At 51.5% G+C, this 23096-nt stretch overlaps 1 protein-coding gene across 8 annotated transcripts in view; it reads right to left on the bottom strand.

Moving 5' to 3' along the window:
- ODF2 (outer dense fiber of sperm tails 2) overlaps positions 1-23096 on the bottom strand; it is a 239552-nt gene that overhangs the window by 48154 nt on the left and 168302 nt on the right. For all 8 annotated transcript variants that reach the window (XM_069236996.1, XM_069236995.1, XM_069236999.1 and 5 more), the window contains 5 exons: positions 11351-11422; positions 10665-10781; positions 3166-3351; positions 2227-2336; positions 1064-1199 (listed from right to left, as the gene is read on the bottom strand). In XM_069236996.1, coding sequence (XP_069093097.1) covers positions 1064-1199; positions 2227-2336; positions 3166-3351; positions 10665-10781; positions 11351-11422 — 621 coding nt within the window. The remainder of the gene's footprint in view (positions 1-1063; positions 1200-2226; positions 2337-3165; positions 3352-10664; positions 10782-11350; positions 11423-23096) is intronic.

Raw genomic sequence — 23096 nt, 5'->3', positions numbered from 1 at the left:
CCTGTGCATTATCCGTTTTGGCGTGCATGCGCACTCTGCCTGTGCAGTATCCGTTTTGGCGTGCATGCGCACTCTGGCTGTGCGTGAGAAGCTTCTGTTGCTACATACACTTTGTTATGTGAAGGAAGCTTACCCTTGTTGCTGCCAGTGCTGTGCGCGAATGGAACTTACCACTGAATCTGAAAGTCAATCAACGCCCAGGTCCTACTCCACTCCTCTCTGGCTGCTGCAGGAAGGAGGTGGAGGGGGGCAGGTAGCACTCTGCTTTGTCACAGGTGCTATTAGGGATGTACTGCGGGAGATGCAAATACAAGCAAAACAAACAAAAAGAAAAAGAAAAAATAATGGAAAAAAGAGGAAAGAGTGAAGGAAAAAGTAAAATAGGAAGACAGCTGTACTAACATGGAGCCTAGCACCTGATCCCCACCATTAAGGAGTGGAACCATATGAACCAGCGCTGAGAGGACTCCGCCGGCTTCCTGCGCAGCCAAGACTCCTGCGACGACTGAGGAACACTACCTGCTTGTCAACTGGGGGAAAGGTTTTGGTAGCTTTACGTCCCTCAGGAGCAAGGAACTTCCTGGTGAGCCAAGGCACCTCCTAGAAGCAACCTCAAGCCCCCGGCCTTCTCGGTTAGGTGCACAGCGGCATGACACAATCGGACCACTGCTCTAGAACACTTTCAACGCTACTAGGTTAAGAAACTCATCCTGTAAGTTTGCTTTTTCTGGCTTCTGATCGAGAAGGGCAGATGGTAATGCTCCTCAGGGATGGTGTCTTCGTTCTTATTGTGGTGATGTTTACATTTCCTAATATAACACTCCGGTGTCTCCCGGCCACTCTCAGCGGTTTAAAACACCATAAAATAAACAAGAGACACTAGAACTTCCATCAACAGTACTGACTTAATACTGGAGGACCTAATGCGCCAAAGAGCCGCATTCCCAACCCTACCAGCCCACGCTGAAGACTGGGTGGAATGTGGCCTACACCTTTCAAGCTTCTCTCCCGCCCAACGGACAGCCAGCACCGAGGGTGGGATGGGTGACGGCGCAATACTGACCTTCAATCGATCGTATTCCAGCTTTATGCACTGGTTTTCCTGAGTCAATCGGTGCATTTTTTCTAAAAGACACTCCTTCTCTTGCCGCGCCTTCTCCTCGATACACTGACGTTCCTCGATCAGTTCTTGAACACGGCTGCCCAAAAAATAAATAAATAAAATCAGGCTTGAATCCGAAAGTTCCCCCAAGTTGAGAATGAGGAGCAATGCTACTGAAGTCACTCAACAGGTTCAGCACCCCACCAGCAGGGCACAAAGAACTCCCTCTCCCTAAATGCACGTCCCTCAAACATCAAATCAACCCACACCAGACACACAGCCCACGCTGTCTGCTCTAACAGCCTCCACTGCAGTCGGAAGTCATTCTGTGGTGGAGAAGCGAGAACGGATGCTGAGAGGTAGAGATAAGGAGCACAGAGGGAGGACACGAGATTGTGAGTAGAAGTTAAAGCACCACCAGTAGTGCGGAGTCGAAGAATGCATCGGAAACGATGGGAAGGTGAAAGGGGGTGACTGTGGAGGTGGGCTGATGGAGGGTGAGGGAGCTATCTGAGAGGAATAGTAAGAAAAACAAGTTCAGAGTTTGATTCTTCATTTCAAACTAACATGGCCCTCGTAAGTTCATCACAGTTCACAGACTCTGGGTTAGGATATAAAAAAACAAAACAAAAAAAAAACAGGAGACAGATCTTAGAGCAAGAGGGGTGTGAACAAATCTGGGCTCAAAGGAGTCTACAGCTTGGAAATGGCCCTAGTGGGACCGTGAGGGATCCTCAACCATTATCCCTAGTCTAATAAGGAGCATTGCTATCACAAGTTCCCGTCTGATGCATATAATTCATCTTTCCCACCTAATAGGACAACACCTCCTCGGACCAACACTCAAGGGTAAATCTACCTTCTGAAACAAAGGCTCTACCCGAGCCTTATCAGAACATCGCCCCTTGCAAGACAGGTCCACCCTTCTGTCTTATGTCTTCATCCTCTAAAGTAACTGGTCTACCTTCTAATAAGAAATCACACAATAAAACTGAAGCTCCACAACTCCCCCTCAATATGATTCGCCAGCCATTCTCCACCACCCTGATACAGTCCCGCATCTTTCTCAATATGTTGCCTCTGGCCAGAGCCCCACTGGCACCCCACTGTCCCAGAGTACGCACATGCTGAGGCAGGTGACCTCATCTTCCAGCTGCTTCTTCTCGCACTGCAGTTTGCTGACTTTGGCCCGCCAGGTCTCCACGCAGGCCAAGGCTTCTTCCAGTTGAGTTTCCTGCAGCCATGGGAGTGAGCAAGGCAAACAGGATCAGATACTGGAACCCTGGAGGAGGTGCTTTTAACTCTATGGCTGCCTTTCTGATGCATATATAAATCATAAAAAGCTGTACAAGGTAAGATCTTATGGCATCTATATAGAAGTCACGTGCACTAGGTACAAATGCAAGGAAAGCACAACTCCCATGTTTGCACAAGATCTTTGCAACAAGCAGTGCTTAATTTGAGTAGGTGTTTCTGGGGCTCAGCACTGGCACTTAATCCTCAAGACCGGAACTTATGACAGCTGCCACATGGTGAAGCTGTTTGTCCAATTTTGTTAAAATCACAACAGTTGTTTAATAACTCTGCGCTCCTAAAAACAATTCAGACTTTTTATACATTAAAAATGACTAATACCTGCCACTCAAAGTTATAAAAAAAGAGCCTTTATAACTTTGGATGGCAGGTATTAAGTCATTTTTGATGCATAAAAAGTCTGAATTGTTATTAGCAGCGCAAAGGTTGGTGCAATCTGTAGTGGACAAGGGCCCCGGGAGTGGTCTCCTGACAAGGGCCCCAGCAGTGGTCTGACAAGAGCCCCGGCACTTATTTCTTTACAAATTAAGCACTGGCAACAAGATAGGTAAAAGGAGATAACTGAAGGTGAGGTAGAAGCCCCTGGCCCTGATGCGAGCTATAAAGCCTTGCTGCTAAGCAGGACACTAGGAATTGTGGTGGAGTAACGGCCACTTCTGGCAGAAGGAAGACTGGCGCCAATAGTGTGCATAAAGCAGCCCTGATCAGTAGCTCAAAGCGCTAGAGGCGCAGCGCGTGAAGGCACATACCTTTCCTTTAAGCTGACATGCTAGCTGCGCCAAGGACTCCTCACAGCGCTCGGCCCGCTGCCTCTGGGCACGTGTGGCCTTCTTCAGGTCCTCCTTGTCCCGGTCAGCCCTCGCCTTAATCTCTTGCATTTCCTTCAGCACCTTACAGAGCTCCTCCTTGTGCAGCGCTTCGTTGGCCTCCAGAGACTGAAGCAGGAAAGGAAGAGCCAGTTACCAGGGAGGAAAACAAACCCAGTGACAACTCCGAGTTGTGTCTTTCTAGGCACTGTAAGAACATTCAAATCAGTTGTTTCAAGTCAACTTTACTCACCGTGGTAACTCCCGCATTCCATCAGCCATTACCGGTACCAGAAGCAGCGCCTAACGACTTTAATAACCGGTGTTCCGCCGCACCCCCCTTCTGCCCCAAACCCTTTCACAAGAGGAGTAAATCATGGCCAGGATGCGCTCGAGGGGACAGGGTGCGCCAAACTCCATTCTTAGGAAAGTTTACTTAGCACTAGGACAATGACGCCGTTCACTTTTAATGGAAGAATCCAAAGCGTGAACAGGAACAAATCCGAGTATACAATCTAGACAAAACTATCTTGTAACATTATCTGTTTAAATGGGGCGTCAGTCCTTGAACTACAATGCAATGCACCGGTGTAAGAAGGGGGTGGGATTCGGAGCTGCTGGGTTGCACTGGGTCTTTTTGAAGAGCTGAAAACCATCAAGGCAGCTTACATTGGACCAAGTGAGTGAGCATCTGTGCTGGACAGTTTGTACATTGGACCGAGTGAGTGAGCATCTGTGCTGGACAGTTTGTACATTGGACAGAGTGAGCGAGCATCTATGCTGGACAGTTTGTACGTCGGACAGAGTGAGCGAGCATCTCTGCTGGACAGTTTGTACGTCGGACAGAGTGAGCGAGCATCTCTGCTGGACAGTTTGTACGTCTGCTGGACAGTTTGTACGTCGGACAGAGTGAGTGAGCATCTCTGCTGGACAGTTTGTACGTCGGACAGAGTGAGTGAGGATCTCTGCTGGACAGTTTGTACGTCGGACAGAGTGAGTGAGCATCTCTGCTGGACAGTTTGTACGTCGGACAGAGTGAGTGAGCATCTCTGCTGGACAGCTTGTACGTCGGACAGAGTGAGTGAGCATCTCTGCTGGACAGTTTGTACGTCGGACAGAGTGAGTGAGCATCTCTGCTGGACAGTTTGTACGTCGGACAGAGTGAGTGAGCATCTCTGCTGGACAGTTTGTACGTCGGACAGAGTGAGTGAGCATCTCTGCTGGACAGTTTGTACGTCGGACAGAGTGAGTGAGCATCTCTGCTGGACAGCTTGTACGTCGGACAGAGTGAGTGAGCATCTCTGCTGGACGGCTTGTACGTCGGACAGAGTGAGTGAGCATCTCTGCTGGTCGGCTTGTACGTCGGACAGAGTGAGTGAGCATCTCTGCTGGACAGCTTGTACGTCGGACAGAGTGAGTGAGCATCTCTGCTGGACAGTTTGTACGTCGGACAGAATGAGTGAGCATCTCTGCTGGACAGCTTGTACGTCGGACAGAGTGAGTGAGCATCTCTGCTGGACGGCTTGTACGTCGGACAGAGTGAGTGAGCATCTCTGCTGGACAGCTTGTACGTAGGACAGAGTGAGTGAGCATCTCTGCTGGACAGCTTGTACGTCGGACAGAGTGAGTGAGCATCTCTGCTGGACAGTTTGTACGTCGGACAGAATGAGTGAGCATCTCTGCTGGACAGCTTGTACGTCGGACAGAGTGAGTGAGCATCTCTGCTGGATGGCTTGTACGTCGGACAGAGTGAGTGAGCATCTCTGCTGGACAGTTTGTACGTCGGACAGAGTGAGTGAGCATCTCTGCTGGACAGTTTGTATGTCAGAGTGAGTGAGCATCTCTGCTGGACAGCTTGTACGTCGGACAGAGTGAGTGAGCATCTCTGCTGGACAGTTTGTACGTCAGACAGAATGAGTGAGCATCTCTGCTGGACAGCTTGTACGTCGGACAGAGTGAGTGAGCATCTCTGCTGGACAGCTTGTACGTCGGACAGAGTGAGTGAGCATCTCTGCTGGACAGCTTGTACGTCGGACAGAGTGAGTGAGCATCTCTGCTGGACAGTTTGTACGTTGGACAGAGTGAGTGAGCATCTCTGCTGGACAGTTTGTACGTCAGACAGAGTGAGTGAGCATCTCTGCTGGACAGCTTGTACGTCGGACAGAGTGAGTGAGCATCTCTGCTGGACAGCTTGTACGTCGGACAGAATGAGTGAGCATCTCTGCTGGACAGCTTGTATGTTAGACAGAATGAGTGAGCATCTCTGCTGGACAGTTTGTACATCGGACAGAGTGAGTGAGCATCTCTGCTGGACAGTTTGTACATCGGACAGAGTGAGTGAGCATCTCTGCTGGACAGCTTGTACGTCGGACAGAATGAGTGAGCATCTCTGCTGGACAGCTTGTACGTTAGACAGAATGAGTGAGCATCTCTGCTGGACAGTTTGTACATCGGACAGAGTGAGTGAGCATCTTTGATGGACAGTTTGTACGTCAAAGAGCGATGCTCTCTTTAGTATAAGCTACAACGTGCTCCACAGGCGTTGGCCGTGTCTTTACCTACAGCGGGGTCTCCAGACGTAAGATGTAACATCTACACTGGAGAACGTCTGGACTTACCCACATCAAAGAAGGGGAGCTCTACAGATCGAGTCTTTCCAGCTTTTGTTGAATGATTGGGAAAGAAAAGCTGGAAGGATCCTGTGCAGCTGAGAATGCAGAGCTCATGCCAGCTCCTTGTGCCAGTCACCGGCAGCAAAAGGATGTTTGTGAAGTGACTGCTTTAATGTCGCTGCTTTCATTTAAACATTTGAATACAGCACTCTTACTTTTTTACTCAGGCAATAGTCCTCCAAGTCAGAGTCCTGAGAGTCGGTGAGAGAGGTAATGAGGGGCAGTGTGACAGAGTGAACAGACTCTTTCAACATCAATCCACTGGACCCACTTTCCACAGGAAGGTTCCTCATGGCCTGCATTACTTCCCCTTTCAATTAAACATGTGCTTTATAAAAACACTGCAAAAGGCGTTTTGTAAACACCGAAAAAGCAGTGTTTTGTCCAAGTTGGGAGATAGGCAGCTGAATAAACACAGATAAGCACTGATTTCAAAAGATTTGGAAAACACTGAGAAACCCCCCCACAAATCCTCAAACAAACACTGAAAACAAGGCAGCTTACCCTTCCAACACACTGCTCTGCTCCCTACATAGAAACTAGGTCCTCCCTCGTCCGAGAGTTTGCACTAAGCGCAGCACTTCCACCACCACCATTAAAAGTGCTCTGCTGGGACTGGAACTCAAACTGTTGACAGCCCTTCCTTGGCTGCAAACCCCCGGGCACCTGCCCCATCCTCACTGCAATCTTAGCACAAAGATGCACGCTGTACAATATGTCAAAGGGCTTGTGTGTATATTGTCTTCTCTCTCAAACAAGCCATCCATCATTCGAAACTGTGACCACCTAGACGGACAGTGCGGCATCCCTCGTAGAGATGCCCCTACTCCTCAACAAAAGTAAAGACCCACTGAGCAGTGCTACTGACCAACATTACTCCTCACTGCCCCCTCTATGTGTAACTTCAGTCTCATGTCCACCACTGAGGTTCTGTATGCCTCCTAATGGGTATTGCCCATATGCCCTTAATCCGTTGTGACCCTCTGCAACTCACACGACTGCTGCACCCAGAAGATTACACATGCAATAATGCAGATAAGCATGGGCTCAAAGTCTGAAATAAAACTCAAGCAGAAGCCTGAGGTACAAATGACAAAGCAAACTATAGTTACATGGGCTCTGCTCTACATGGCAGCGGGTGATCAGGCTCGTGGGTTGGGGCTGCTAGAAGGTGGTGTTGAAGGAGTGAGTGTTGGGGGAGATCCGGCGCGTGGGTTGGGGCTGGTAGGAGGTGGTGTTGATGGAGTGAGTGTTGGGGGTGATCAGGCGCATAGGTTGGGGCTGGTAGGAGGTGGTGTTGATGGAGTGAGTGTTGGGGTGATCGGGCGCGTGGGTTGGGGCTGGTAGGAGGTGGTGTTGATGGAGTGAGTGTTGGGGCTGGTAGGAGGTGGTGTTGGATTGAGTGTTGGGGGTGATCAGGCGTGTGGGTTGGGGCTGCTAGAAGGTGGTGTTGATGGTGTGAGTGTTGGGGTGATCGGGCGCGTGGGTTCGGGCTGGTAGGAGGTGGTGTTGATGGAGTGAGTATTGGGGTGATCGGGCGCGTGGGTTGGGGCTGCTAGAAGGTGGTGTTGATGGAGTGAGTGTTGGGGGTGATCGGGCGCATGGGTTGGGGCTAGTAGGTGGTGTTGATAGAGTGAGTGTTGGGGGTGATTGGGCGCGTGGGCTGGTAGGAGGTGGTGTTGATGAAGTGAGTGTTGGGGGTGATCAGACGGTGGGTTGGGGCTTGTAGGAGGTGGTGTTGATGATGTGAATGTTGGGGGTGATCGGGCGCGTGGGCTGGTAGGAGGTGGTGTTGATGGTGTGAGTGTTGGGGGTGATCGGGCGAGTGGGTTGGGGCTGGTAGGAGGTGGTGTTAATGGAGTGAGTGTTGGGGTGATCAGGCATGTGGGTTGGGGCTGGTAGGAGGTGGTGTTGATGCAGTTAGTGTAGGGGGTGATCGGGCGCATTGGTCGGGTCTGGTAGGAGGTGGTGTTGATAGAGAGTGTTGGGGGTGATCGGGCGAGTGGGTTGGGGCTGGTAGGAGGTGGTGTTAATGGAGTGAGTGTTGGGGTGATCAGGCATGTGGGTTGGGGCTGGTAGGAGGTGGTGTTGATGCAGTTAGTGTAGGGGGTGATCGGGCGCATTGGTCGGGTCTGGTAGGAGGTGGTGTTGATGGTGTGAGTGTTGGGGGTGATCGGGCATGTGGGTTGGGGCTGGTAGGAGGTGGTGTTGATGGAGTGAGTGTTAGGGGTGATCGGGCGCATGGGCTGGTAGGAGGTGGTGTTGATGGTGCGAGTGTTAGGGGTGATCGGGAGCGTGGGCTGGTAGGAGGTGGTGATGATGGTGTGAGTGTTGGGGGTGATCGGGCACGTGGGTTGGGGCTGGTAGTAGGTGGTGTTGATGAGTGAGTGTTGGGGGTGATCAGGCTCGTGGGTTGGGGCTGCTAGAAGGTGGTGTTGATGGAGTGAGTGTTGGGGTTGATCGGGCATGTGGGTTGGGGCTGGTAGGAGGTGGTGTTGATGGAGTGAGTGTTGGGGGTGATCGGGCGCATGGGTTGGGGCTGGTGGGAGGTGGTGTTGATGGAGTGAGTGTTGGGGTGATCGGGCGCATGGGTTGGGGCTGGTGGGAGGTGGTGTTGATGGAGTGAGTATTGGGGTGATCAGACGTGTGTGTTGGGGCTGCTAGAAGGTGGTGATGATGGAGTGAGTGTTGGGGGTGATCGGGTGCGTGGGTTGGGGCTGCTAGAAGGTGGTGTTGATGGAGTGAGTGTTGGGGGTGATCGGGCGCATGGGTTGGGGCTAGTAGGTGGTGTTGATAGAGTGAGTGTTGGGGGTGATTGGGCGCGTGGGCTGGTAGGAGGTGGTGTTGATGAAGTGAGTGTTGGGGGTGATCAGACGGTGGGTTGGGGCTGGTAGGAGGTGGTGTTGATGATGTGAATGTTGGGGGTGATCGGGCGCGTGGGCTGGTAGGAGGTGGTGTTGATGGTGTGAGTGTTGGGGGTGATCGGGCGAGTGGGTTGGGGCTGGTAGGAGGTGGTGTTAATGGAGTGAGTGTTGGGGTGATCAGGCATGTGGGTTGGGGCTGGTAGGAGGTGGTGTTGATGCAGTTAGTGTAGGGGGTGATCGGGCGCATTGGTCGGGTCTGGTAGGAGGTGGTGTTGATAGAGAGTGTTAGGGGTGATCGGGCGCGTGGGCTGGTAGGAGGTGGTGTTGATGGTGTGAGTGTTGGGGTGATCGGGTGCGTTGGTTGGGGCTGGTGGTGTTGATGGAGTGAGTGTTGGGGGTGATCGGGCTCATTGGTTGGGACTGGTATGAGGTGGTGTTGATGGTGTGAGTGTTGGGGGTGATCGGGCATGTGGGTTGGGGCTGGTAGGAGGTGGTGTTGATGGAGTGAGTGTTAGGGGTGATCGGGCGCATGGGCTGGTAGGAGGTGGTGTTGATGGTGCGAGTGTTAGGGGTGATCGGGAGCGTGGGCTGGGGCTGGTAGTAGGTGGTGTTGATGAGTGAGTGTTGGGGGTGATCAGGCTCGTGGGTTGGGGCTGCTAGAAGGTGGTGTTGATGGAGTGAGTGTTGGGGTTGATCGGGCATGTGGGTTGGGGCTGGTAGGAGGTGGTGTTGATGGAGTGAGTGTTGGGGGTGATCGGGCGCATGGGTTTGGGCTGGTGGGAGGTGGTGTTGATGGAGTGAGTGTTGGGGGTGATCGGGCATGTGGGTTGGGGCTGGTAGGAGGTGGTGTTGATGGAGTGAGTGTTGGGGTGATCGGGCGCATGGGTTGGGGCTGGTGTGAGGTGGTGTTGATGGAGTGAGTGTTGGGGGTGATCGGGCGTGTGGGCTGCTAGGAGGTGGTGTTGATGGTGTGAGTGTTGGGGGTGATCGGGCGCGTGGGTTGGGGCTGGTAGTAGGTGGTGATGAGAGTGTTGGGGGTGATCGGGCACGTGGGTTGGGGGTGATAGGAGGTGGTGTTGATGGATTGAGTGTTGGGGGTGATCGGGCGCGTTGGTTGGGGCTGGTAGTAGGTGGTGTTGATGAGTGAGTGTTGGGGGTGATCGGGCGCGTCGGCTGGTAGTAGGTGGTGTTGAGAGTGTTGGGGGTGATCGGGCGCGTGGGTTGGGGCTGGTAGTAGGTGGTGTTGGTGAGTGTTGGGGGTGATCGGGTGCGTGGGCTGGTAGTAGGTGGTGTTGATGAGTGTTGGGGGTGATCGGGCGCGTGGGTTGGGGCTGGTAGTAGGTGGTGTTGATGAGTGAGTGTTGGGGGTGATCAGGCTCATGGGTTGGGGCTGCTAGAAGGTGGTGTTGATGGAGTGAGTGTTGGGAGTGATCGGGCGCGTGGGCTGGTAGGAGGTGATGTTGATGGTGGGAGTGTTGGGGTGATCAGGCGATTGGGCTGGTGGTGTTGGGGTGAGTGTTGGGGGTGATCGGGCGCATGGGTTGGGGCTGGTGGTGTTGATGGAGTGAGTGTTGGGGTGATCGGGCGCATGGTTTGGGGCTGGTAGTAGGTGGTGTTGAGTGAGTTTTGGGGGTGATCAGGCTCATGGGTTGTGGCTGCTAGAAGGTGGTGTTGATGGAGTGAGTGTTGGGGGTAATCAGACGCGTGGGTTGGGGCTGGTAGGAGGTGGTGTTGATAGAGTGAGTGTTGGGGGTGATCGGGTGCGTGGGTTGGGGCTGGTGGGAGGTGGTGCTGATGGAGTGAGTGTTTGATCTTGAGCAGTTTTCCTTAGTTAGCAATCCCTGCGGATGCTGTCTCCTGTGGGGAGCAGGTTCCACCCTTGAGGGGACAGGGAGGTGTTCCTTACCTGGATCTTAGACTTCAGGCAGTTGTTCTCCCCCTCACACTTCTTCAGCTGCGCCTGTAAATGGGACTTGGAGCACTCGATGGACTTGGTGTACTCTGTTGCTGTTAGAGCGAGATCCTGAGACAGAAAAGCACAGTTAACATTTAGGATTGTAGGAGAGCTCCTGTCCCAGACGTGGTGATGCAGGGCAGAGGAACGAAAGAGCGCTCAGAAGAGATGTGAGGAAGGTGGGCAGGATAGGCCAAGTAGGGTAGGAGGAAGGAACAAGATGGCTTCCTTTCAACATGAGAGAAGGACATGTGGAGAAACTGGAGGCGAGAGGAAGAGGAGGGAGGGATGAAGAGAGCTCCCTCCCACCCACTGTGTGAAGAGGAGAGGACATGTGGAGAATCAGGAGGTGGGAGGGAGGGCGGGGAGGGCTGAGGAGAGCTCCCTCCCACCCACTGTGTGAAGAGGAGAGGACATGTGGAGGATCAGGAGGTGGGAGGGAGGGAGGGTAGGGGAGGGCTGAGGAGAGCTCCCTCCCACCCACTGTGTGAAGATGAGGACTTGTGGAGGAAGAGGAGGGAGGGCTGAGGAGAGACTCAGGTCCTTCATGAAAGGTGGCACTGTTGGGAAGTGGATGCAGAGGAGCCCTCCTTGCCACCCTGAGGGTCTTGGCAGAAGGAAGCAGGGGCACATTTTACCTTCTCGGACGCCAGCTGGTTGAGGATGTCTTCCATCTCCTTCTCCCTCTCACTTAACTGCAAGTGGAGACGCTGCAGGAAACAGGGAGAGCTTTAACATCAAGGCACAGGGACGTGGGGAACACCAGAAGTGAGAGGAGACTAGAGAGGTGTAAGACCCAGACCAGAGAGACTAGAGAGGAGACTAGAGAAGGGGTAAGACGCAGACTAGAGAGGAGACTAGAGAGGAGTAAGACGCGGACTAGAGAGGAGTAAGACGCGGACAAGAGAGGAGTAAGACCCAGACTAGAAAGGAGACTAGAGAGGGGTAAGACGCAGACTAGAAAGGAGACTAGAGAGGGGTAAGACGCAGACTAGAGAGACTAGAGAGGGGTAAGACGCAGACGAGAGGGGTAAGACGAGGCCTAGAGAGGAGACTAAAGAGCGGTAAAACAGACTAGAGATGGGTAAGACACAGACTAGAGATGAGACTAGAGAGGGGTAAGACGCAGACTAGAGAGGAGACTAGAGAGGGGTAAGACGCAGACTAGAGAGGGGTAAGACGCAGACTAGAGAGGGGTAAGACGCAGACTAGAGAGACTAGAGAGGGGTAAAACGCAGACTAGAGAGGGGTAAGCCAGACTAGAGAGGGGTATGACGCAGACTAGAGAAGAGTAAGACGCAGACTAGAGAGAAGTAAAAGGCCAACAAGAGAGGAGTAAGATGCAGACTAGAGAGGAGTAAGATGCAGACTAGAGAGGATTAAGACGCAGACTAGAGAGGACAATAAAGAGGGGTAAGACGCAGACAAGAGAGGAGTAAGACGCAGACTAGAGAGGAGTAAGACGCACACTAGAGAGGGGTAAGACGCAGACTAGAGAGGGGTAAGACGCAGACTAGAGAGACTAGAGAGGGGTAAGACGCAGACTAGAGAGACTAGAGAGGGGTAAGACACAGACTAGAGAGACTAGAGAGGGGTAAAATGCAGATTAGAGAGACTAGAGAGGGGTAAGACGCAGACTAGAGAGGAGACTAGAGAGGGGTAAGACACAGACTAGAGAGGAGACTAGAGAGGGGTATGACGCGGACTACAGAGGGGTATGACGCGGACTACAGAGGGGTATGATGCGGACTAGAGAAGAGTAAGACGCAGACTATAGCGAAGTAAGACGCAGACTAGAGAGGAGACTAGAGAGCGGTAAAATGCAGACTAGAAAGGGGTAAAACGCAGACTAGAGAGGATTAAGACGCAGACTAGAGAGGATTAAGGCGCAGACTAGAGAGGATTAAGGCGCAGACTAGAGAGGATTAAGGCGCAGACTAGAGAGGATTAAGGCGCAGAGTGGGGAGGACAATAGAGAGGGATAAGACGCGGACTAGAGAGGAGTAAGACGCAGACTAGAGAGGAGTAAGACGCAGACTAGAGAGGAGTAAGACGCAGACTAGAGAGGAGTAAGACGCAGACTAGAGAGGAGTAAGACGCAGACTAGAGAGGAGTAAGACGCAGACTAGAGAGGAGTAAGACGGGGACTAGAGAAGAGAATAGAGAGGGGTAAGACACCGACTAGAGAGACTAGAGATGAGACTAGAGAGGGGTAAGACACAGACTAGAGAGGGGTATGACGCGGACTAGAGAAGAGTAAGACGCGGACTAGAGAAGAGTAAGACGCGGACTAGAGAAGAGTAAGACGCAGAGTAGAGAAGAGTAAGACGCAGACTAGAGAAGAGTAAGACACAGACTAGAGAAGAGTAAGACGCAGACTAGAGAAGAGTAAGACGCAGACTAGAGAAGAGTAAGACGCAGACTAGAGAAGAGTAAGACGCAGACTAGAGAGGCGACTAGAGAGGGGTAAGATGCAGACTAGAGACGGGTAAGACGCAGATTAGAGAGGATTAAGACGCAGACTAGAGAGGATTAAGATGCAGAGTACAGAGGATTAAGACGCAGAGTAGAGAGGACAATAGAGAGGGGTAAGACGCGGACTAGAGAGGAGTAAGAGGCAGACTAGAGAGGAGACTAGAGAGGGGTAAGAGACTAGAGAGGAGGCTAGAGAGGGGTAAGACGCAGACCAGAGAGGAGAATAGAGAGGGGTAAGACGCACACTAGAGAGACTAGAAAGGAGACTAGAGAGGGGTAAGACAGACTAGAGAGACTAGAAAGGAGACTAGAGAGGGGTAAGACAGTCTTGAGAGGGGTAAGACGCAGAGCAGGGAAGAGTAAGACGGGGACTAGAGAGGAGTAAGACGGGGACTAGAGAGGAGAATAGAGAGGGGTAAGAGACTAAAGAGGGGTAAGACGCGGACTAGAAAGGAGTAAGATGCAGACTAGAAAGGAGTAAGACGCAGACTAGAGAGCAGTAAGACGCAGACTAGAGAGCAGTAAGACGCAGACTAGAGAGGAGTAAGACGCAGACTAGAGAGGAGTAAGACGCAGACTAGAGAGGGGTAAGACGCAGACTAGAGAGGGGTAAGACGCAGACTAGATAGACTAGAGAGGGGTAAGACGCAGACTAGAGAGACTAGAGAGGGGTAAGATGCAGATTAGAGAGACTAGAGAGGGGTAAGACACAGACTAGGGAGGAGACTAGAGAGGGGTATGACGCGGACTACAGAGGGGTATGATGCGGACTAGAGAAGAGTAAGACGCAGACTATAGAGAAGTAAGACGCAGACTAGAGAGGAGACTAGAGAGCGGTAAAATGCAGACTAGAAAGGGGTAAAACGCAGACTAGAGAGGATTAAGACGCAGACTAGAGAGGATTAAGGCGCAGACTAGAGAGGATTAAGGCGCAGACTAGAGAGGATTAAGGCGCAGACTAGAGAGGATTAAGGCGCAGAGTAGGGAGGACAATAGAGAGGGATAAGACGCGGACTAGAGAGGAGTAAGACGCAGACTAGAGAGGAGTAAGACGCAGACTAGAGAGGAGTAAGACGCAGACTAGAGAGGAGTAAGACGCAGACTAGAGAGGAGTAAGACGCAGACTAGAGAGGAGTAAGACGCAGACTAGAGAGGAGTAAGACGCAGACTAGAGAGGAGTAAGACGCAGACTAGAGAGGAGTAAGACGCAGACTAGAGAGGAGTAAGACGCAGACTAGAGAGGAGTAAGACGCAGACTAGAGAGGGGTAAGACGCAGACTAGAGAGGGGTAAAACGCAGACTAGATAGACTAGAGAGGGGTAAGATGCAGATTAGAGAGACTAGAGAGGGGTAAAACGCAGACTAGAGAGACTAGAGAGGGGTAAGATGCAGATTAGAGAGACTAGAGAGGGGTAAGACGCAGACTAGAGAGGAGACTAGAGAGGGGTAAGACACAGACTAGGGAGGAGACTAGAGAGGGGTATGACGCGGACTACAGAGGGGTATGATGCGGACTAGAGAAGAGTAAGACGCAGACTATAGAGAAGTAAGACGCAGACTAGAGAGGAGACTAGAGAGCGGTAAAATGCAGACTAGAAAGGGGTAAAACGCAGACTAGAGAGGATTAAGACGCAGACTAGAGAGGAGTAAGACGCAGACTAGAGAGGGGTAAGACGCAGACTAGAGAGGGGTAAGATGCAGACTAGAGAGGGGTAAGACGCAGACTAGAGAGGGGTAAGACGCAGACTAGATAGACTAGAGAGGGGTAAGACGCAGACTAGAGAGACTAGAGAGGGGTAAGATGCAGATTAGAGAGACTAGAGAGGGGTAAGACGCAGACTAGAGAGGAGACTAGAGAGGGGTAAGACACAGACTAGGGAGGAGACTAGAGAGGGGTATGACGCGGACTACAGAGGGGTATGATGCGGACTAGAGAAGAGTAAGACGCAGACTATAGAGAAGTAAGACGCAGACTAGAGAGGAGACTAGAGAGCGGTAAAATGCAGACTAGAAAGGGGTAAAACGCAGACTAGAGAGGATTAAGACGCAGACTAGAGAGGATTAAGGCGCAGACTAGAGAGGATTAAGGCGCAGACTAGAGAGGATTAAGGCGCAGACTAGAGAGGATTAAGGCGCAGACTAGAGAGGATTAAGGCGCAGACTAGAGAAGATTAAGGCGCAGAGTAGGGAGGACAATAGAGAGGGATAAGACGCGGACTAGAGAGGAGTAAGACGCAGACTAGAGAGGAGTAAGACGCAGACTAGAGAGGAGTAAGACGCAGACTAGAGAGGAGTAAGACGCAGACTAGAGAGGAGTAAGACGCAGACTAGAGAGGAGTAAGACGCAGACTAGAGAGGAGTAAGACGCAGACTAGAGAGGAGTAAGACGCGGACTAGAGAGGAGTAAGACGCGGACTAGAGAGGAGTAAGACGGGGACTAGAGAGGAGTAAGACGGGGACTAGAGAAGAGAATAGAGAGGGGTAAGACACCGACTAGAGAGACTAGAGATGAGACTAGAGAGGGGTAAGACACAGACTAGAGAGGGGTATGACGCGGACTAGAGAAGAGTAAGACGCGGACTAGAGAAGAGTAAGACGCGGACTAGAGAAGAGTAAGACGCAGAGTAGAGAAGAGTAAGACGCAGAGTAGAGAAGAGTAAGACGCAGAGTAGAGAAGAGTAAGACGCAGAGTAGAGAAGAGTAAGACGCAGACTAGAGAAGAGTAAGACGCAGACTAGAGAAGAGTAAGACGCAGACTAGAGAAGAGTAAGACGCAGACTAGAGAAGAGTAAGACTCAGACTAGAGAGGCGACTAGAGAGGGGTAAGATGCAGACTAGAGACGGGTAAGACGCAGATTAGAGAGGATTAAGACGCAGACTAGAGAGGATTAAGATGCAGAGTACAGAGGATTAAGACGCAGAGTAGAGAGGACAATAGAGAGGGGTAAGACGCGGACTAGAGAGGAGTAAGACGCAGACTAGAGAGGAGTAAGAGGCAGACTAGAGAGGAGACTAGAGAGGGGTAAGAGACTAGAGAGAAGGCTAGAGAGGGGTAAGACGCAGACCAGAGAGGAGAATAGAGAGGGGTAAGACGCACACTAGAGAGACTAGAAAGGAGACTAGAGAGGGGTAAGACAGACTAGAGAGACTAGAAAGGAGACTAGAGAGGGGTAAGACGCAGACTAGAGAGGAGAATAGAGAGAGGAGTAAGACGCAGACTAGAGAGGAGTAAGACGCAGACTAGAGAGGAGTAAGACGCAGACTAGAGAGACTAGAAATGAGACTAGAGAGGGGTAAGACACAGTCTTGAGAGGGGTAAGACGCAGAGCAGGGAAGAGTAAGACGGGGACTAGAGAGGAGTAAGACGGGGACTAGAGAGGAGTAAGACGGGGACTAGAGAGGAGAATAGAGAGGGGTAAGAGACTAAAGAGGGGTAAGACGCGGACTAGAAAGGAGTAAGATGCAGACTAGAAAGGAGTAAGATGCAGACTAGACAGGAGTAAGATGCAGACTAGAGAGCAGTAAGACGCAGACTAGAGAGGAGTAAGACGGGGACTAGAGAGGAGTAAGACGGGGACTAGAGAGGAGTAAGACGGGGACTAGAGAGGAGTAAGACGGGGACTAGAGAGGAGTAAGACGGGGACTAGAGAGGAGTAAGACGCAGACTAGAGAGGAGTAAGACGCAGACTAGAGAGGAGTAAGACGCAGACTAGAGAGGAGTAAGACGCAGACTAGAGAAGGGTAAGACGCAGACTAGAGAGGACAATAGAGAGGGGTAAGACGGGGACTAGAGAGGAGACTACAGAGGGGTAAGATGCAGACTAGAGTGGGGTAAGATGCAGACTAGAGAGGAGTAAGACGCAGACTAGAGAGGAGTAAGAGGCAGACTAGAGAGGAGACTAGAGAGGGGTAAGAGACTAGAGAGGAGAATAGAGAGGGGTAAGACGCACACTAGAGAGACTAGAAAGGAGACTAGAGAGGGGTAAGACAGACTAGAGAGACTAGAAAGGAGACTAGAGAGGGGTAAGACGCAGACTAGAGAGGAGAATAGAGAGAGGAGTAAGACGCAGACTAGAGAGGAGTAAGACGCAGACTAGAGAGGAGTAAGACGCAGACTAGAGAGACTAGAAATGAGACTAGAGAGGGGTAAGACACAGTCTTGAGAGGGGTAAGACGCAGAGCAGGGAAGAGTAAGACGGGGACTAGAGAGGAGTAAGACGGGGACTAGAGAGGAGTAAGACGGGGACTAGAGAGGAGAATAGAGAGGGGTAAGAGACTAAAGAGGGGTAAGACGCGGACTAGAAAGGAGTAAGATGCAGACTAGAAAGGAGTAAGATGCAGACTAGACAGGAGTAAGATGCAGACTAGACAGGAGTAAGACGCAGACTAGAGAGGAGTAAGACGGGGACTAGAGAGGAGTAAGACGGGGACTAGAGAGGAGTAAGACGGGGACTAGAGAGGAGTAAGACGGGGACTAGAGAGGAGTAAGACGGGGACTAGAGAGGAGTAAGACGGGGACTAGAGAGGAGTAAGACGCAGACTAGAGAGGAGTAAGACGCAGACTAGAGAGGAGTAAGACGCAGACTAGAGAGGAGTAAGACGCAGACTAGAGAAGGGTAAGACGCAGACTAGAGAGGACAATAGAGAGGGGTAAGACGGGGACTAGAGAGGAGACTACAGAGGGGTAAGATGCAGACTAGAGTGGGGTAAGATGCAGACTAGAGAGGAGTAAGACGCAGACTAGAGAGGAGTAAGACGGGGACTAAGAGGAGTAAGACAGGGAATAGAGAGGAGAATAGAGAGGGGTAAGAGACTAGAGAGGGGTAAGACGCAGACTAGAGAGGAGAATAGAGAGAGGAGTAAGACGCAGACTAGAGAGGAGTAAGACGCAGACTAGAGAGACTAGAAATGAGACTAGAGAGGGGTAAGAGACTAGAGAGGGGTAAGAGACTAGAGAGGGGTAAGACGCAGACTAGAGAGGAGAATAGAGAGGGGTAAGACGCGGGACTAGAAAGAAGTAAGACACAGACTAGAGAGGAGTAAGACGGGGACTAGAGAGGAGACTAGAGAGGATTAAGACGCAGACTAGAGAGGATTAAGACGCAGACTAGAGAGGACAATAGAGAGGGGTAAGACGCGGACTAGAGAGGATTAAGACGCGGACGCGGACTAGAGAGGAGTAAGACGCAGACTAGAGAGGAGTAAGACGCAGACTAGAGAGGAGTAAGACGCAGACTAGAGAGGAGTAAGACGCAGACTAGAGAGGAGTAAGACGCAGACTAGAGAGGAGTAAGACGCAGACCGGAGTAAGACGGGGACTAGAGAGGAGTAAGACGGGGACTAGAGAGGAGTAAGACGGGGACTAGAGAGGAGTAAGACGGGGACTAGAGAGGAGTAAGACGGGGACTAGAGAGGAGTAAGACGGGGCCTAGAGAGGGGTGTGACGCAGACTAGAGAAGGGTAAGACGCAGACTAGAGAAGGGTAAGACGCAGACTAGAGAAGGGTAAGACGCAGACTAGAGAAGGGTAAGACGCAGACTAGAGAAGGGTAAGACGCAGACTAGAGAGGATTAAGACGCAGACTAGAGAGGATTAAGACGCAGACTAGAGGGGATTAAGATGCAGAGTACAGAGGATTAAGACGCAGAGTAGAGAGGACAATAGAGAGGGGTAAGACGCGGACTAGAGAGGAGTAAGACGCAGACTAGAGAGGAGTAAGAAGCAGACTACAGAGGAGACTAGAGAGGGGTAAGAGACTAGAGAGGAGGCTAGAGAGGGGTAAGACGCAGACCAGAGAGGAGAATAGAGAGGGGTAAGACGCACACTAGAGAGACTAGAAAGGAGACTAGAGAGGGGTAAGACAGTCTTGAGAGGGGTAAGACGCAGACTAGAGAGGAGAATAGAGAGAGGAGTAAGACGCAGACTAGAGAGGAGAATAGAGAGAGGAGTAAGACGCAGACTAGAGAGGAGTAAGACGCAGACTAGAGAGACTAGAAATGAGACTAGAGAGGGGTAAGACAGTCTTGAGAGCGGTAAGACGCAGAGCAGGGAAGAGTAAGACGGGGACTAGAGAGGAGTAAGACGGGGACTAGAGAGGAGACTAGAGAGGAGAATAGAGAGGGGTAAGAGACTAAAGAGGGGTAAGACGCGGACTAGAAAGGAGTAAGATGCAGACTAGAAAGGAGTAAGATGCAGACTAGACAGGAGTAAGACGCAGACTAGACAGGAGTAAGACGCAGACTAGAGAGGAGTAAGACGGGGACTAGAGAGGAGTAAGACGGGGACTAGAGAGGAGTAAGACGCAGACTAGAGAGGAGTAAGACGCAGACTAGAGAGGAGTAAGACGCAGACTAGAGAGGAGTAAGACGCAGACTAGAGAGGAGTAAGACGCAGACTAGAGAGGAGTAAGACGCAGACTAGAGAGGAGTAAGACGCAGACTAGAGAAGGGTAAGACGCAGACTAGAGAAGGGTAAGACGCAGACTAGAGAAGGGTAAGACGCAGACTAGAGAGGACAATAGAGAGGGGTAAGACGGGGACTAGAGAGGAGACTAGAGAGGGGTAAGATGCAGACTAGAGTGGGGTAAGATGCAGACTAGAGAGGAGTAAGACGCAGACTAGAGAGGAGTAAGACGGGGACTAAGAGGAGTAAGACAGGGAATAGAGAGGAGAATAGAGAGGGGTAAGAGACTAGAGAGGGGTAAGACGCAGACTAGAGAGGAGAATAGAGAGAGGAGTAAGACGCAGACTAGAGAGGAGTAAGACGCAGACTAGAGAGACTAGAAATGAGACTAGAGAGGGGTAAGAGACTAGAGAGGGGTAAGAGACTAGAGAGGGGTAAGACGCAGACTAGAGAGGAGAATAGAGAGGGGTAAGACGCGGGACTAGAAAGAAGTAAGACACAGACTAGAGAGGAGTAAGACGGGGACTAGAGAGGAGACTACAGAGGGGTAAGATGCAGACTAGAGTGGGGTAAGATGCAGACTAGAGAGGAGTAAGACGCAGACTAGAGAGGAGTAAGACGGGGACTAAGAGGAGTAAGACAGGGAATAGAGAGGAGAATAGAGAGGGGTAAGAGACTAGAGAGGGGTAAGACGCAGACTAGAGAGGAGTAAGACGGGGACTAAGAGGAGTAAGACAGGGAATAGAGAGGAGAATAGAGAGGGGTAAGAGACTAGAGAGGGGTAAGACGCAGACTAGAGAGGAGAATAGAGAGAGGAGTAAGACGCAGACTAGAGAGGAGTAAGACGCAGACTAGAGAGGAGTAAGACGGGGACTAGAGAGGAGACTAGAGAGGAGAATAGAGAGGGGTAAGAGACTAAAGAGGGGTAAGACGCGGACTAGAGAGACTAGAAATGAGACTAGAGAGGGGTAAGAGACTAGAGAGGGGTAAGAGACTAGAGAGGGGTAAGACGCAGACTAGAGAGGAGAATAGAGAGGGGTAAGACGCGGGACTAGAAAGAAGTAAGACACAGACTAGAGAGGAGTAAGACGGGGACTAGAGAGGAGACTAGAGAGGATTAAGACGCAGACTAGAGAGGATTAAGACGCAGACTAGAGAGGACAATAGAGAGGGGTAAGACGCGGACTAGAGAGGATTAAGACGCGGACTAGAGAGGAGTAAGACGCAGACTAGAGAGGAGTAAGACGCAGACTAGAGAGGAGTAAGACGCAGACTAGAGAGGAGTAAGACGCAGACTAGAGAGGAGTAAGACGCAGACTAGAGAGGAGTAAGACGCAGACTAGAGAGGAGTAAGACGCAGACTAGAGAGGAGTAAGACGCAGACCGGAGTAAGACGGGGACTAGAGAGGAGTAAGACGGGGACTAGAGAGGAGTAAGACGGGGACTAGAGAGGAGTAAGACGGGGACTAGAGAGGAGTAAGACGAGGACTAGAGAGGAGTAAGACGGGGCCTAGAGAGGAGTAAGACGGGGCCTAGAGAGAGGTGTGACGCAGACTAGAGAAGGGTAAGACGCAGACTAGAGAAGGGTAAGACGCAGACTAGAGAAGGGTAAGACGCAGACTAGAGAAGGGTAAGACGCAGACTAGAGAGGATTAAGACGCAGACTAGAGAGGATTAAGACGCAGACTAGAGGGGATTAAGATGCAGACTAGAGGGGATTAAGATGCAGAGTACAGAGGATTAAGACGCAGAGTAGAGAGGACAATAGAGAGGGGTAAGACGCGGACTAGAGAGGAGTAAGACGCAGACTAGAGAGGAGTAAGAAGCAGACTACAGAGGAGACTAGAGAGGGGTAAGAGACTAGAGAGGAGGCTAGAGAGGGGTAAGACGCAGACCAGAGAGGAGAATAGAGAGGGGTAAGACGCACACTAGAGAGACTAGAAAGGAGACTAGAGAGGGGTAAGACAGTCTTGAGAGGGGTAAGACGCAGACTAGAGAGGAGAATAGAGAGAGGAGTAAGACACAGACTAGAGAGGAGTAAGACGCAGACTAGAGAGGAGTAAGACGCAGACTAGAGAGACTAGAAATGAGACTAGAGAGGGGTAAAACACAGTCTTGAGAGGGGTAAGACGCAGAGCAGGGAAGAGTAAGACGGGGACTAGAGAGGAGTAAGACGGGGACTAGAGAGGAGACTAGAGAGGAGAATAGAGAGGGGTAAGAGACTAGAGAGGGGTAAGACGCAGACTAGAAAGGAGTAAGATGCAGACTAGAAAGGAGTAAGACGCAGACTAGACAGGAGTAAGACGCAGACTAGAGAGCAGTAAGACGCAGACTAGAGAGCAGTAAGACGCAGACTAGAGAGCAGTAAGACGCAGACTAGAGAGGAGTAAAACGGGGACTAGAGAGGAGTAAGACGGGGACTAGAGAGGAGTAAGACGGGGACTAGAGAGGAGTAAGACGGGGACTAGAGAGGAGTAAGACGGGGACTAGAGAGGAGAATAGAGAGGGGTATGATGCGGACTAGAGAGGACTAAGACGTGGACTAGAGAGGACTAAGACGCAGACTAGAGAGGGGTAAGACGCAGACTAGAGAGGGGTAAGACGCAGACTAGAGAGGGGTAAGACGCAGACCAGAGAGGGGTAAGACGCAGACCAGAGAGGGGTAAGACGCAGACCAGAGAGGGGTAAGACGCAGACCAGAGAGGGGTAAGACGCAGACCAGAGAGGGGTAAGACGCAGACCAGAGAGGGGTAAGACGCAGACCAGAGAGGGGTAAGACGCAGACCAGAGAGGGGTAAGACGCAGACCAGAGAGGGGTAAGACGCAGACCAGAGAGGGGTAAGACGCAGACCAGAGAGGGGTAAGACGCAGACCAGAGAGGGGTAAGACGCAGACCAGAGAGGGGTAAGACGCAGACCAGAGAGGGTAAGACGCAGACTAGAGAGGGTAAGACGCAGACTAGAGAGGGTAAGACGCAGACTAGAGAGGAGTAAGACGCAGACTAGAGAGGGGTAAGACGGAGACTAGAGAGGGGTAAGAAGGAGACTAGAGGAGACTAGAAAGGAGATTAGAGAGGGGTAAGACACAGACTAGAGAGGGGTAAGACGCAGACTAGAGAGGGGTAAGACGCAGACTAGAGAGGACTAAGACGCAGACTAGAGAGGACTAAGACGCAGACTAGAGAGGACTAAGACGCAGACTAGAGAGGACAATAGAGAGGGGTAAGACGGAGACTAGAGAGGGGTAAGAAGGAGACTAGAGGAGACTAGAAAGGAGATTAGAGAGGGGTAAGACACAGACTAGAGAGGGGTAAGACGCAGACTAGAGAGGACTAAGACGCAGACTAGAGAGGACTAAGACGCAGACTAGAGAGGACTAAGACGCAGACTAGAGAGGAGTAAGACGCAGACTAGAGAGGAGTAAGACGCAGACTAGAGAGGAGTAAGACGCAGACTAGAGAGGAGTAAGACGCAGGCTAGAGAGGATTAAGACACAGGCTAGAGAGGA

Source organism: Pleurodeles waltl, chromosome 6 (assembly GCF_031143425.1).
Source record: "Pleurodeles waltl isolate 20211129_DDA chromosome 6, aPleWal1.hap1.20221129, whole genome shotgun sequence".
NCBI lineage: Eukaryota > Metazoa > Chordata > Amphibia > Caudata > Salamandridae > Pleurodeles > Pleurodeles waltl.
This window is presented reverse-complemented; position numbering and strand designations above follow the sequence as displayed.